Source organism: Dromaius novaehollandiae, chromosome 7, assembly GCF_036370855.1.
Source record: "Dromaius novaehollandiae isolate bDroNov1 chromosome 7, bDroNov1.hap1, whole genome shotgun sequence".
Taxonomy (NCBI): Eukaryota; Metazoa; Chordata; class Aves; order Casuariiformes; family Dromaiidae; genus Dromaius; species Dromaius novaehollandiae.
Window position 1 is genome coordinate 36,103,866 of NC_088104.1, and position 16,631 is coordinate 36,120,496.

Here is a 16,631-nt window from a genome sequence, read left to right on the forward strand (position 1 = left end):
AGCTAGCGTGGAAGGAGGTGCGCGTGGCTGCTCGCACGCCTGGCAGAACAGGGTGGCGACGTAGGACGTGGCGAGGAGGATGCGGCCCGAGCTGGCGAAGCCCCGCCTGCTCCGCTCGGAGACACTCCGCTGGCAGAGGGTGCAGCTGCTGTCTGCAAAGACCCTGGCGATGGGTGGCCAGAGGTCAGGAGGGGACACTGGGTGTGGAAAACTGAAGGAAAGGACAGTGTTAACACAGAACAAATGATGCTAAATAGCTTGTGAAAACAACCATCAGGGCAATGAGATTCTGGAATAGCCTTTCAAATACAAATCGAGGGGAAAAATGGCTTTTAAATGTGAACAGAGGCATTTGTGAAGACCATGGGTGGAGCCATTGGCCGAGGACTGCAGTCTCAGGTCTCATCCTATTCCACGTCCCTTGCAAGACTCCCCTTCCCTTTGGCAAGACCAGTCTGCCGCTGTGTGTCCTTCCTCGAGGGGAGGCACATGCCAACGCGCGGCTCATGGCTCAGCGATGTGTGCCTGAGACACTACCTCTAGCGCAGTCTCGCTAGCTCTGCGGTGCACAAAGCAGCGCAATCTGCAGAGACGATTGAACGAAATGAAATAGAAAACAACTCTTTGCAGAGCGGTTGCAGGCCTGTGTGGCCTTTTGGGGGTGATGCTGCAGACCCACCCACAACATGCTCCTGCACAGGGCACAGTGGTTCCTGGGGTCACTCAGGAAGCCCAGATCTGGCTCATTCTCCCTGGTACCAGCTTTCATCACAGCAGCTCTTAGAAGCAGAGAGCTGACCTTGGACACAGCCGGCTAAATTTTTTCACTCGGCCAGAGTAACTCCTAGAACGGGGCCTGCTCCCGGCCCTGGCAGTCCCAGCAGCACGAAGCACTTTCACACATTGCCCCAGAACTGAAAACCCTGCTCTGTTGTCCTTTCTTGAATGTAAAAACTCTGTGTGAACCATAAAGGATAAATTATCTTCTCTCATCTTCCCTTGACAGTATCTTCCTTGTGTCTGGATCTCTCAGCTGCCTGAAGGAGCAGAAAGGGCTGTTTTACCTCAGTATGGCTCCAATTTGTGTCTGAAATCATCTGAACCATCTCTCAGGCTGCCGCAGCTTTACCCGTGCTGACCCAAATACCTCGCTACTCATGGTGTTCCCACCATCCCTGTTCTTAGAGCAGCCTTACAGTCCTCTCATTCTGGGGAAGAGCTCTGGACCCACCCTGTGCCTACCCCGCACCTCATCTGACAAGAATTGGCTAGTGAACACTACCTGCACTTCTGCCCCTTGCAGTTACCCTATTGATTAAGACTGGTCACAAAAACAAAATATTTTTGAGAGCATTTCATCTGAGATCTTCTCCTCATCCCAGGGCATGCTCTGCTTGTCACATCTAATAAGATGAAATGAAATGCTACAAATAGGTAGCATACATTCAGAATAAAACTATGTAGCTTAAATAGTGACAGGTAATATCTATGAATATTCAGGGTTCTTATTAGCAGAGAATTCATTAAAAAGACATCTCCTGTCACTATCTTGATGCTCTTTCAAAAGAGGAAACTCTGCCATTAACAAAAGTAGAATTTTCCTTCAAATAGCCACAACCAGCACCAGTTGAGCACTAAGGCCTCCAGTCAGGAGAATTCATCTTATCGAAACAGCCAGTTCAGAGGAGAAAAAGCATCCTTCAGTAGCTGGGACTTTCACCCACGAGAGAAGAGCCTAACAAACACAAGGACTGGGAGTGAAACACAGACAAATTCCCATTAGAATACAGTGCAAATTTAACAGGGAGGGAAACCACTATTCAAACAAACTACTGAGGGCAATGGTAGGTTTTCCAGCTCTTGACATCTTCAGATCAAGACCAGAACCTCCTGAAGGATAAGTTATGCCACTCGTGTTCAGAGGAACTAGATGTAGCTCCTGAGCCATTACCCTGGGACAGACTGGCTGCCTCTTGCCGTCAGCACACACCACCTTGCATAGGGAGTGTGGGAGCCACTTTGCACCTCCCAGCAGCCATGGGACCGGGAGCACAGTACACACGGGACACCAGCAGAGACAGCAACACCTCCTCTGGCATAGCCAACCCAGCCAGAGGAGCAGCAACAGCTGCACCTCAGCTCACAGGCTCAGCACATGGTGCTCACCTCCCACCACTTTTACACCCCCAGCATCAGTTAACCACTCCCGCCAGCTGAACACGACCAGCATTTGGCCATCAGCAATCAAAAATCTGAGAAGGAAGGGGGAGAAGTCTGCAGAAATCAGTGACTGAACTACTGCTGTCTCTCCCTCACCCGTGTCATCATTTTGACGGAGGTAGGGCTGACTCACCCGTCGCACATGCCCGGGCTGCCAAGCTACCCGCCATCTGCGCCGCAGCCAGGGAGCGGGCGCGCGGGTTCCTTGCCGTTGGAACGAGATGGAGCTTTCGTGCTCTTGGATGGAGCAAAGGGAAAGGGATCTTGGCAGGGCAGCCTGAACTCCCATGCCCGTAATACCTTTCCTTATTCCACTTCTTTCCACCGTTACCTCCACAAACTTATCCGAAGGTTTCGAGGGTGGCCCGCATTTGCCTCTCCCTGTTGGCTTTGTCACATTTCCTACTCTCTAATACTCAGGCTGCCAACATCTCTCCCCTGGCTGACTTGGCTTGTGTTATTTTGTGTTAAAACTGGTATGTTTTTTTAATGGCTATAAATAAGTTAAAGCTGCATCTTTAATTAATCACCGCACTTTATATTGTAAGTGGAGATTTTTTGTAATGACTCGTTTATGATTTTAGGATGCCATTTGCTCACTGTCAGACATATCTCGCTTTTATCCCTGCATGTTTAATAGGTTCAGGATAGAAAGAGAAATTCATCAATGAAGGATTTTAATCCATTTAGTCTAGAGCAAATAATTGGTTACTAAGTAAGTGGGAAGAGATTGAACAGATACTTTTATCTAAGCAACAATGAACTGCAAGCAATAGACAGTACATTCATAATCTTAAAAACATTTTAAACTAATCTTAAAATGTTTATTTTTCAGTCACACAGGTTTGAAATTGGAAATACATATGTCTGGAAGACTAAAACATGAACAACAACATACAGCAGCAGCAGCACGTAAAGTATAGAGAAGTAGAAGCACTAATAGAAATACTTCTGCTGTAGCAGCTATTAAATGATTTTTCTCTTAAGGTTTGGAAGAAAAACCCATATGTTTATAGGATTTTTCCCCCAATTAAAATGTGCGTGTGAGTGTGTCTTTCTCTGCATTTAAGAGACATGTGTGTGTGAGTGTGTCTTTCTCTGCATTTAAGAGACACACACATACACGGAGTGCATGTATAAAGTTGTCTATCAGCAAAGTGAGGGCTGCTACTCCTTTTGTTTCCTGCCCCACCAGCAAGCAGAAAAGGGCACCGTCAGCATCTTCACCGCATCCCCGCGGGTGCGGGAGCAGCTCCGAAGGCCCCTTCCTGCCCTCTGCCGCCCCCAAAGCCCGCTCGGAGCAGTGGGGCCCAAACCTGCCCTTCCTGCCTTGTGCATCGGGACGTGGCCAACAGTTCAGAGCAAAAGTAGCTCGCTAACACCAGGCTGCAGATTTCCTGCGTTACCTCTCTTGGGCCACGCAAGGCAGCTGTATCTCCGAAGGTTGGTTAGATTTGTCTGTACCTGCTTATTATTCCCATGGCAAGGGGCAAGGGAACGCGGGACCCACTCAGAGTTAAGTGCAAATAAAGCAATTATGCCTTCCAGCCCAACAACACACAACCAAATGCTGTTCTGCACAGCCTCCAAGTGCTGCAACATTTGCTGGACAGACAGACACTTGTTTTTATTTGGTCTCAGATTAAATTCAAGTGACAAGCAGGTGGCTGGATATCAAAAGATGTTATTTCCCCCCCCTCCTTTATTGTTTTTCTCAAGGGAGTGCATGGATGTTTCATATAGGATGTAAAAGAGCAATGAAAAGAAGAGCTATTGCATTGAAACTATAGAAAAATAATAAATAATTTTAAAAATTGTTCTATCTCAGTTCCTAGACAATTCATGTCTGATGTGCAGTATATGATCTGTCTGTGAGGACTGAATCCAGGCACTCACCACTTTGTCAGCTTAAGAATTTTGAGCAATTTTTTCCATTTATCTTTATTCTCCCCAAAATCATTTCACACATTTCTGAGATACATCAATCCTTCCGCCATTCCTCTAGACACTCAGTAGGATGCCCTGCTATAAATATTATAAAGCCTTTTATTATGTCCATTAACCATGGACATGTGTGCTCCAAAAGTTTCCTGACACGCAGTCATTTGTGGCTTTTTAATTATAAACAGAAAAAAATCTACCAGCAAAAGACGACAGCAGACTGGAAGTGGATCTTTATGTGTGTGTTTTCAGCATGTACTCCGACTGGCTGAACGGCACCCTCGCCCCGCTCCCCTAAGAGGCTCTGTGCGTATGTACGTACATGTACATAAAAAGCCAGGAACACAATACATGTCTTGGGTGACAGAAGTTTGCCAACTGCACTGCTGCCAATGGACTTATGCAGATTTTTCAAACCCCAATAACACCATTCTCATCAACTCTTTCTCATATGCAAACAGGACCTCCCCGCTCCATTCTGTAGGCCTTGCGCCACTTGAACTTATCAGGAAAAAAATAAGGCCCAGTAAATTACTTGACAAATTAAGTCATATTTATTGAATGCGTTTTATTTCAACAACCAAAAAATTCTAACAGCCTAACAATGCACATAAGTTAAAAATTAATTATCACTTAGTGATAACAAAGATAAAGTTGATTTACATGGAAAAAAGAACATTTACAATATGTTAATCCTTATTCACATTGTTGATACCGCGATAAAACACAATTTGTTTTTTTTATTTTTTATTTCACAAAAAAGGCGGAAAATTGTGCTTTGTTAAGAGGCACTACAAGAAAAGTTTCTTTCTCCAAATAGATATTATATGATGGATATTGAATAAATAGACATATATGCATTGTAATTCGCAAAGTTCTGGCAAGACCACAGGCTAAAATGCCCACAGATTCACTTAGAACCACTGCAAAATTGGCAGTGAAATTGAAAATAAAAACGCAAGACTCAGCATTGAAAAAATACCTAATAAAATTTTTGGTTGAAGTGTAAAAGATACCAAATGTTGATGCCATCATCAGATGAACAATCTTACAAGAGCTTGGCAAAATTCAGTTTCCTTTCAAATGTATGGAGTGATTTCAGCAACAGGATAAGAAGACAGTTTTGAAAGAGTAGCTCTGAGAGAAACATAAAGCAGCAACCATTGAAATTCTGATTAAAGCTGCAGCATACTACAGAAATAAAGGATGAAGAGCAAAAGGGGCGTAAGTAAGCAACCCACAATTATTTTGCAAAGGTATATGAAATTTATGCAGAGATACTCTTATATTTCAAACATCAGTTTTGAAAAAATCCCTTAAAAACTCCAGAGGTTACTGAGCAGCTAGAATTAGCTTGTATTGCAACGTCTTCTCCCTGTATATTGTCTGTTCTGAGTAAATATCTACACGTAGAGGTTTGTTTTTTTGTTTTTAACTCCTACCTTTTATACCTTTCAAATATATAAATAGTATTAACAGTTATATTACATTGCCTGGTGTAGTAAACAGAAAATAACTTTCAAAGTGATATTGCATGAGGTCTTTGTCAAGGTTACATGAAAAGCCCATGTGGAAAAAACAAAAGAAAGAAAAACAGAAACTTGTTGGTATGGTTATGACTGCAGTTTAAACAGGAGTCTGAATTCAATCGAGCTGCAATAGTAGTGAAGGTGAGGTTTTTTTCTCGGAAATCATTGCACGGAAGTGAAAAGTAAATGCTACTTGATGTCTCTTTCGACATGATGCCTCAAAACAGTTAGGAACTATAGTAGATTGCAGCTTTAGTGCTCATGCCATTGAAGAGTCAGTCAGCATTAGTTCTGCTTTATGTAACGTAGCCGCTACGCTAGGTCTCTGCGCAACCCTCCGGCAGTGTGGTGGCTGCGTGCGCTGCCCCGCGCTCACAGCCTGCAGCTGCGGGGCAGCGAGGGCCCGAAAGCGCCCGTGCCTGGGCTGCCGTGCGCGGGACACGGGCTCAGCCGGAGACCGGTGGCTGAAAACACCTCCTTCCACTGGCACAAAATGCAGCACACAAGGAAGCCCAATGAGGACGGGAATAAAGGGGAGGTGGGAAAGCAGGGTGGATGGGAAGTCAGCAATGCAATCCCTTCATCTGCCAGCGTTTACCCCGACAGCATGGTTGGGAGTGCAGCATTTTGTTTCCGACCGTAACTTTACATTTGTGTTTGTGTGTTTTTCACTTTAATAAAAACAAAAAGCAACAACAAGAAGGAAGCTTATAAAGTTTAAGATCTGAAACAGAGAACAGGTAAATAAAATCCACAGTAAAACGTGGTTCATAGTATGAATTCCATACATCAACTCTCAACACGTTATTTTTCTTCTCTATTAAGACCTCAGTAATGGACAAGTCTTCTATGCACTGAATTTCAGTTTAGTCACTCTGAATCCCGTTAAAATTCATCTGTTCACTACAGAAAGGAGAGTTTAGAGAATGCAACATGCTGTATCATTTTAAGTGTGCATTGTGTTTAAAGTACTTTAAACTTACTAGTTTTCTTTTTAAGGTGCCCTGATTTGTTTTTCCATTTTCTCTCTTTTTTTCCTCTTTTCTTTTTTTGGCAGTGTTGATTTACGTCTTTAAATACATACCTCAAAAATTACCCATCGAGTTGCCAGATAGGAAGCCATATAATAAAAAAAATCAGGGAAAAACATAGAAAATAAATAGGAATTCAAAAATAGTCACCACACCCTGAGAGCAGGCGGCAGTTTATCAAAAAGCCAAAGCAACTCATTGTGAAGTGGTTTTAATACATAAACAAGTCTCATCTGTAAAGAACTCATTTCACAGTCTATACTTCCAGGTTGTAAAGTTCTGTCCCATGCAATTTTAATATATATATATTTTATGTAAATATATATATATACACACACAAAGTCGTAAATTTTCCTTCATTGATATGATAGGACTTTTTCTTCCCATTTACTTGCTAGATGTCCCTTTCATAAGTGCAAGATTAATGAAGGCATAATCCTATGTGATTACAATGATTACGTCAGTCAAATGTAGGAAGTGTAACGCTCAAGTGTCTGTGTCAAGGCGATGTTTGATTGGGCAATGCTGAACTCATTCGGTTTGCACATGGATCATGCGCATCAGAAACAAACAAACAAACAAAAAGTAAAAAGAGGAAAAATTGAAAATAAAAACAGAAAATCCTTGGATCAATGTATTGCTTTCTGTGTTCCTATCTCGCATTATCTCTGGTCGATGTCCGCTGGGGCTGCCTTGCTTTTGTCGGGGTTCTCCTCTTCGGGCTCCACTTTGTACATCTCCTCAGAGCCCTCCTCGCTGTCGTTCTCCTCGGACTCTGTCAGCAGCTCCTCATCCTTGTACTCTGCCACATCAACCACTGTTCCCAAATGCTCTTTTAGCTTCCCATGGTGCTTTACGTGGTAACGCTGGTTCTGGAAGAATTTGATGATGGTGTGTTTGGGGAGATCCAGCTGAGCAGACAGGGTGTGAATGGCTTCCTGATCAGGGTAGAGACCTACATCGTGGATAAAGCTTTGAAGGATACCTAGAGCTTCCAAGGATATCTTGGTACGGGATCTTGGCTTTTTGGCACAAGTGTCCTCAGCGGTCGGAGGAGGAGCCTCTTCTCTAGGTGGTGAATTTTCCTTTGCAGGCTGGGACTGCTGTCTGTGGAGGACCTACAGGATTAAACAGACACACACTTCATGTACACGGTGACCCTCGGGGAAAACAGCCCTCCTGATGCTCGAGATAAGAGGCAGTTGTGCAGGTCTCTACAGAGGGTCTACTTGACTTTTGTGAAGAAAAGTACTACTTAATATTCATTTTCCGCTACCTTTCGTACCTATAGGACAGCTGTCCCAGTAACTACAGCTTGACAAGGGGAAAAAATAATATAAAAGCCAAACAATATAAAATCATTTTTAAAATACACAATCAATAATAAATACAAAATATAGATGATAAAAAGAAATATAAAATAGCCAAAATCAAAAGTAAGTCAAAACGTGTTATAGTCTAGTGGTCATGACAACTGACCAGTTGTCCCATCTGGGACAAGTCATCCTCCCACTTTTCTCCTCTTCCTCCCCTTCCATTCCTCCTCCGCTTGCTTTTTTAGGCTAGAGACTCTCCCACTGTTTCTGCAAGGTGCCCAGTACCACCAAAGCCTAATCACTTGTGGGACTGTGGAATGCTAGTTTATCGCGAACACTGATTTGGCATTAAAATCCACCACAACTGCTTTATGGCAAAAAAACTAAATAATAGAAGTCCAGAGATTGAACAAATTTCCCTTCAATGAACAGTGACACTGCAGTCAATTCAGCTGCTTAGCAGAGCTGGCTTTAACGTATCTTTTGAACAGATTTCTTGGTATTACATCTGTATTAATGTCACTCGTTTAGGAGCTCTGAGTTCAAATAATTATATCCCTGCATTCTGAGAAAGCCTCTGGGCAAATCAGTCTTGTAACAGATTTTCATTGGCAGTATCTCCTTTTCGGCAAGTTTAAAGAAAGCATATGTAGCTCTTAATCTTCCTAACAGCCACTTAAAATGAGTAAGAAAGGGCCTTGTGTATCCCAGGGAAAAAAATACTTCCACTGCACTGTTAGAAATACAGAGGAGCTACATATGCTTTCTTTAAAACCAAATCTATACAAGAGAGATTACCAGCAAAAATCCCCTACAGGATTGAAGGCTGTATTTGCCCAGAGGTTTCTTCAGATGCAGGGAAATAATTATTAGAACTCAAAGCTACAGAGCTAACAAAATCAATATGGATAAGTATTTCCTTCTACAAGTAAGAGGAAATTCTGGCTCTTCACCCAAAGGAAAAAACATCTTTGCTGCACACTGTAGCATCAAGAAAATCTGTAACATCAAGAAACGTTCAAACATTCAAACTCTAAATGGAAAAAATAAGAATAAATACTGGAAGTTTGCTGAGAGCTTGCACTGGATTTTATACACACACAGAGCCGCCAGTGAAATCCTACACTGTGCGAGTTACTCATGTAAGAGGGAAATCCGCTGAGGAACATCACACTGTCAAGGCCTGCAATAAATAAAGGGGCTCTGGGCTGAAGAACCCTGTATTCATTTCCTTCGTCAAATGCTGCTATCGTAATAGTTCACATTGCTAGTGATCTATAGCAACAGTTTTTTAAAAGTAGCATGAAACTGCACAACAACGACCCACTACAAAAGTTTTGCCAAGGAGCCGAACCCAGAAGCGATTCTGTGAAAATCACCCAACTCGCAAACGGAGAAACGGCTCGTTGCTTGCACTAGGCCCGACAGCAGCAGCCGGCACACCGACGTCCAAGTGGGACGACACTGAGGTGCTGCGTCGTGTCGGTCAAAGAGGCAGGGCACGGCGCGGACTCCAGGGGCTTCTGCTCTCAGTGCCGTGCGTGGGATGAGCCACGGCACACCCGCGCCTGGGCAGGGCTGCACAGTCGCGGCGAGAGCCGCTGGTGGGCAGCGGCACTGCAAATATGTTGCAGCGCCAATGGATTCCTTTTCCTTCCAGGCATGTACACAAACAGGGTGTCAAGGAAAACGAGCAAGCAAAGGAGTTGGGGGAGAGGAGGGAACTCACATGGGCATGACAGATATTTTGCCTTACGACCACCTCTTGTAGTGAAAGAGCATCATGTTCCAACGCACCGAGTAACTCGATTGCTCTTCGAGGATTTCTTTTTTGTCCGTGGTTTGTTTTCAAAGAGAGGGACTGACGTGCAAACAGAGTCTTTGTAAATGATGGGTCAGATCCTCACCTACCTCCGCAGGGAGCACACACACGGGCAGAGCTGGGGACCCGGCCCAGCAAACGGCTAACGCAGCCCATACCTACGCCTCTCCGCTGTCGTGCCCGCGGATCCCGTCTCCTGACACCACAGGGCCCAGAACAAACGAAAAGAAAAGGATTTAACACCACGAATAAACTGCCAGTGAATTTACACAAAGCACCACATGAAAAGCCTCAAGCAGCACTGCTAATCAGAACGCTGAGTTCAAGTAGCAGCTAACATCGATGGAAACACAGCCGGAAAGGGTGCGAATTGCTCAGTTCATTCTTGTTGGAGTTGGAAGTGGCTTTTTTTCCCTTTTCAGTTGACAAATAGCATGAGAAATGATCCAGCCTGAAAAATGTTACAAGACTTCCAATCAAATATCATGATGAAAAAAAATCCAACAATACAGGATCAGCAGCAGTAAAATGTTTAATTTGAAGGAGATGAAGAGATGCCTACAGCATCTATAAAGCAATCAACCAAAGAGAGGGCTGAGAGCATGAGGGAAAGAATAATTTTACTTAACCCTTCCTTTTCTGGAGTGACCTCTCCGTCCTCTCCAGAAGAGAAAACACATAGCCCTGGTATTATTCGTGTAAAATGTTAGAAACAGGCTGTATTTTATTTGACTTACTGTTTTCTTAAATAATACAAAAACCTAAAGCCACTGCTACATAAACATAAAACTCATAATTTCATTGACTTCTAGGGCTTGCTCTGGATCTCTAATGGTGTTAACAATACACTATTACCCATAGACACAGACACGGATGCATAAACACGTAGGATTTCCTCCAGATTTAGACTGTGATCAGTTTTCTTTCTCCTTCTGATAATACAGGCTATTTAATACAGAAAGTACGCTCTTCTGTGGGAAACAGATCAACAGTTGAGGTTCAGGATTTGATATGAAACATGAATTCACTTTTTGCTAAACATTTGCTTAGAGCTATGTTTGTAAAACGCAGGTGTTTATTTGGGCCATTTGGTTAGCTCCTGTCTGGCTCTGCACACCACGTCCTCACAAAGGAAACTGTCCGTTTTTGGCAGTTCCAGATTTTCAGATTTTGGGGTCATTACTATGCTCCTAGACCTGCATGTAAGATTTCCAGTGACTTCAGACACTGATCTGCCCAGCGCGCTACACGCTCTGCGTTTTGGGTCGGCGCTGTCCTGCTCACCTAGCGGAAAGCCGCGGTGCCTGCTGATCCTGCTCGGGGTTAAAGCACAGCCGGCCGTACCAGCGCAGGCCGCAGTTCCAGTGCAGATACCCCCCAAATTCAGGTCTGACCTGCCGGTAACACCACGTGCTTGTGGGCTTCAGAGAGAAGGTATAAAAAGCACGGCCACATCCAGCTTGCCTTTCCCAAAGAAAGCTGGCTGGGTGCCTAGCAGGGTGCACGCGCGCTGCCCCCTTCGTGGCCGCCCGCCTTGCCCTCCTGCGAGCCCTTCCCGGCCCGGCCCACAGGTGCTTCCCCTCGGCCCGCTCAGCTGCCCACCGGCCCCGTGCCAGGAGACTCCCCGCGGCCGTGCACCCTCGTGCTGCTGCAGCCCTCGGCCCGCCGTGGCCTGCCCCGCCGCTGCCCCGCCGCAGCCGGGACCGCCTCTCCTCCGCATCAGCCGCCATCTGGAGCTGACTTCCCCTTCCCTCCCGCCCTCCTCGCCGATTCTCCATCTACTTGCGAATCAAATGTGAAGATAGAGATTTCCTTCCATGCCCGCAGGACTTATTTTTTCCACCCCTTCGAGAGATCTCATTTTTAAACTCTACAGGCATCATTACATTCTGACCGTTTCGGAAGAAAGTTGGTATGAAAGATGCTGCTTTAGCAAATTTCATCCAGACAGACTTTATCTTCACAGACAAACTCATTTTTTCAAACATATTAACCAGTCCTGGTAGAAAACTTCCAAAAAAACTAATATGATGGAAGTTGACTTTAAAAGATAAAGTGACTGGTCTTAAATCGCACTGTACTGAAATATGATTTGAAGGCCACAATGAAAACCAGCTGGAAGCCATGTGTAAAATATAATAGTACATGCCTACAGGGAAGGAAGTGAGATATTGAATGATTAAGTTTAGGAGAGTATATAATGTAGTGTATCATTACGGGAGTGATCAGGATTACTTGTAATAAGCTAAGGGTTTGTGGTCTTTCTAAAATCCAAGGCCAAGAACTATTGGGGGGAGGGATCACCGTGCTGTTTGAGGGGTATCCACTCCCCACGGCTCGGGACAATCCCGCGTGAGGAAGCTGACTTAGCTGGACAGGGACGGACACGTTCCCACAGCAAAGAGAGGTGAGCAAACCCAAACTGAACAAACGTCATGTAATTGCCGTCTGTGTCTGTGCTGTATTTAATTTTGGCTAGACTTGCTATTCCACTGATGTTCGTTTCCATCTCCACCCACTTCCTAGCTAGAACTGGACACATGAAAATGGTAAGTCGCTAAGGGGACCCAGGGAAGATGCCTGAATGGAGGAAAACACATGCAGTCACATGCACCAGCTGCCAGTGAGGTACAGGTTAACACTCGCTTTGTGCAAAGACACGTTTTGTTGCCTGTACAGCTGTTGCAGCTGATCAGAAACAGGAACTGCATTTCGACATGAAAACCCCAAACTCTTTTGTTTCGGAGTGTGGTTCAGTCGTACCCTTTCTAGCAGACAGGACTCATCAGGAGAGCTCCTTCCTTCTGACAGGTTTTGCTGGGATGATGAGGTGCCCCTTACTATCAGAAAAGCCAAAAACATTCAGCTCTTGGAAGGCAAGACTGTACATTTGCGACGGATGCTGCCCTTGTCGAACAGACGCTGCCTTCCTCCTCGCAAGGACAGTGCAAGTGCTCACGAGCACTTAGCCTGGCTTGTGCTGCCCAGTACCCGTTCTCATAACCCATGCTCCGGCAGAGCAAAGTTTAACAGATTGGCCTTTTTCCCATGGCGGGAAGGAATCTAACTTTTCCTGTCCTTCACATTTACATTGCTCTCATAGCCAACCACAACACTGCATCATAATGATATTTATGCCAAAGAGAGCAAGGCTTTAAGGAGCCCAAAACAAAAGCACCCGGAGAGAATACCAGAGATCTCCAAAACAGTGGTTCAGTGTATCTAACACCCGTTACTTCTTATATGCCTTACAAGCACTCAAGGCAAGTCAGCAGGATTTGCCAACGATCTGACTCAATGCAAAACCTGATCCAGGATGTGCTTCACCATGGGAGCAAGCCCTCTGGAAAAGCTCCTTCCCAACTCCTAGCTAAAGCCAAGCAGAAAAAAAAAAACAAAACAAGGTGTTCAGCTGCATTTTATGGAGAGCTGAAATTTGCAACACTTCACCTTTGCAAGCCATGAGCTCTCAGGCAGCACTGTCGACACCTATTTATCATTTTAGGGGTTTACTCAAGAGATGATCTCTATCACCTTGCAAAGAAACCTGATGTCTGGGAGGCTGTACTGCCTGTCTCTCTTAGAAGAGCTTACATGAATGATCTGTGGGATATTATATATTCAAACAAACAACTTTACACCCTCTACCCCCAGTCTCTTGCAGCCTACCTTCATATGCAGCAATGTACAAGAACAGAATGGATCAAAGCACTGCAGCAAACAAGGTTGCAGCCTAAGAGCCTTCCAGTCTGGGGTCGCACTGGCAGGAGCATTAATTAGACAGAATCACTGTGCCAAGACACTTTACAGGCTTCCTAGGAATGTCTGTAGGAGAAACTGTAGCAGAAGTTACAATTTGCACCTGTGTTCATTTTTTTCCTTTTAAAAAAGTGGTTTAGACCACTATTTTTTTTTCCTCGCAAAAATATATTCATTTAGATAAACATTGCAACACTAGTACCAGCCTGAAATGAAGTATTTTCTTTGGGCTCATTCTCACAGTGGTGATTTCACACCTCGACACCATAAACCTGCGTTAAAGATTGTGGTTTAGTTTCCCTGCTTTTCTTGGATTATACAGTATCCTAAGGTCAAAACTCAGGAAAATCCAAAACTGTTATTAAAAAAGAAAAAGTATCTATGAAGTGATGACAAATTGCAGACTACAGGTGTTAGATTACATTTTGACTCCAGGCAGGTTTAATATATTTTAGTTTCCTTTTACAATTGCCCTTAGCAGGTACTGTTATCGGTAAGGGATTTAAAAAAATATATGGTACTCAATAAAAGAAGACCATGTCAAAAGAAATCAATATGAGCGTGCAAAATGGTAGGAAGTCTGACATGGATAAATATGTTCATTTTCATCTAACCTCAGTCTGAGCTTCTTTTAATTTTGTAACTCAAATACTAGCAGCACATCTTGTGCATTTTTTATGTCGTTTAGTAATTGCATCACAAGAGTAAACACCGTTACTAGAGGTAACTATGGTACAAGTTTGTGGTAGCATGTACCCCATCTCATGCACGGCAGACTAGATCTTTAAGAGCTGTTGGCTAGAACAAGTTGCAAGCCCGCAGCCCCGGGTCCTATCTAGCTGCCGAGACAGAGCAGTCAACCAGTAAAACATCCCCCAAACATTCAGGCCTTTTCTCTCCCTGCTTGTCTGCTGCTGACCACCCCTGGAGACAGCATATGGGCACACAGATCCCAGGCCTGATCCTTCCTCAGCTCTGACCTATGATCCGCTCTAACTAGGCAAAAAGGAGCATAAGAGGGACGTGGAATGAAAGGAAAGAGGTCCACAGGGAATCCAAACGCAAAAACAAGTTTATTTTCCAGACTGGAATGTGAGCTGGTCAAAGCCATTCATTTCAACATCTTTTGAGCATACATTCCTCATGCTTCCCTTTGCTTTACGGCAGTCGCGTTGCTTAAGGGCAGGAAATGGACAGTGATCAGAAAACATGGCAAAACCCTGAACGAATAGCTAGTGTCTGAAATAGTGCCTCGATCCTGCAATTCTTGTCCAGGACCAAACTGTCAAAACCTTCCAAAAGGAGGGAAAAAAACCAACAATTCTATTAATCTTAACAGAAAATAAATAAAGATTAGGAAAAAGAAACAAACTTTCAGTTGAGCATTGCATTTGCCATCACACCCAAAATGATAACTATAAAGCATTAGCAAAACACAAATAATCTTGACTTAAGGCGGAGGGGAAGGTGTCTTCTCCCTCCACCCCCTGCACGCTGCTCCCATTAATGCTAACAGGAGCTTAGCATGCATCAAAGAGCAAATACACCACACATTTTTAAGAGCTATCATCACTGGAGATAAAATATAAATTACAGCCTGATTACAACACGCTGCTAAGAGGCTACATGTGCAACATAGCTCACAACGACAACTGGAGATGACCAGATAACATTTGGACAGGGCTAAGGTTACTGTAAAACATCTGTGCATGGTAATCTTTTCTTGTCTTTGCTTTTCTTTCAAGCAGCCGTGGAACTGCTGTCTGCACAGTTGTTTGAAGAATGTTTACAAATCAGCTTGACAAAGACAAAAAAAAATGCTGCCATCACTTGACCACAATCATGATCTTATTCTTCAGTAATGCATGGTTTATTTCCCTTTCCTGATCTCTCTTAATAGACAGCACGTGCCTACACAATAGCCACTATTTTGTCTGTATAATGTTAAAAAAATAAATCACCAAACTCTGGCAATGCTGAGCAGTGTCCCGGTGTTTCCTGGGGTAACTGTTCTCTCTTGAACACTAATTCAACTCTTCCCACAAAAGCACAGGCACAACTTTCATTGCTGCATGAGTGCCTGAAAACTGGCTGATTTTATGGGGTAGCATAAATGAGCTCATGCTGATGAACGTTAGTGGATTAGCCCTGAATTTCCCATCTTTGGCTGGTTTAAGCCAGATTCTTAGGTTTACGGCAAAGTAATTGTGCGCAATGGCAAATACCTCTTTCTCAAGTATCTCGACGCAGCCTGGGAGTGTTATAAACACAGGTGGAGCCACCCCATACCTACTGTATAAATAAGCAACAGGCCGGATCCAGTCCGGCTGCTGCTGGCAGAAACCAGGGTACTGGTGACAGGGAGGCCGCTGTGGCCGGGAAGCGTTGCACAACGCCACCGCAGACTCTCTCCTGAAGGCAGCGGTGATGGATGGCTCCATTGTCCGGGGATGGGGCACGGCCAGCGCAGCTGGCAGCGGGGCGGCTTCATGCGTCTCCCTCAGCAGCAGCGCTCCGACGGCCCGGCAAGCCCCTCTCACCTCTAACCTGCCACGGCGAGGAAGCCTCCCCACGAGGGCGAAGGCAACAGCCCCACGAAGGTTTGCGCTGCCCTTCTGCACCATGAAACGAGCTGGAGTCCCATCCAAACGGCATGGGCCTTTAACCACCCGCGTGTGCGTCAAGGGGCAGAAAACCATTCGCTTAACACTTATCTTCTTCAAAACAAGACCACGAGACTTGTGGACCTCTGGCTCTTTGGTGCTCTCTCTTGCAGCCTGGGGTGCTACTGTGTGCAGAGTCCTGCTTGGCAGTTTCCAAACAGCCCGAGTTGGGCTGGGGCTGCATGGAGGGCCTGTCAAAGATTTCGGGTCAGCTCTGCTTTTCCCTGCTCCAACTCTGCTATTCCTAATGACGAGCTGGCAGGATGCCACAGGAACTAAGGAAGCAAAAAAGGCTTTTTTGGTTTGTTTTTTGCAGACAAAATACTTTAGGCATCCTCTATGTTTTCTTT

General features: G+C 44.7%; 1 protein-coding gene across 4 annotated transcripts in view; it reads right to left on the reverse strand.

The window, feature by feature from the left end:
* Positions 1–4,709: 4,709 nt before the first annotated feature.
* SATB2 (SATB homeobox 2) overlaps positions 4,710–16,631 on the reverse strand; it is a 142,008-nt gene continuing 130,086 nt past the window's right edge. For all 4 annotated transcript variants that reach the window (XM_064515172.1, XM_064515175.1, XM_064515174.1 and 1 more), the window contains one exon: positions 4,710–7,839. In XM_064515172.1, coding sequence (XP_064371242.1) covers positions 7,384–7,839 — 456 coding nt within the window. In that variant the 3' untranslated portion in view covers positions 4,710–7,383. The remainder of the gene's footprint in view (positions 7,840–16,631) is intronic.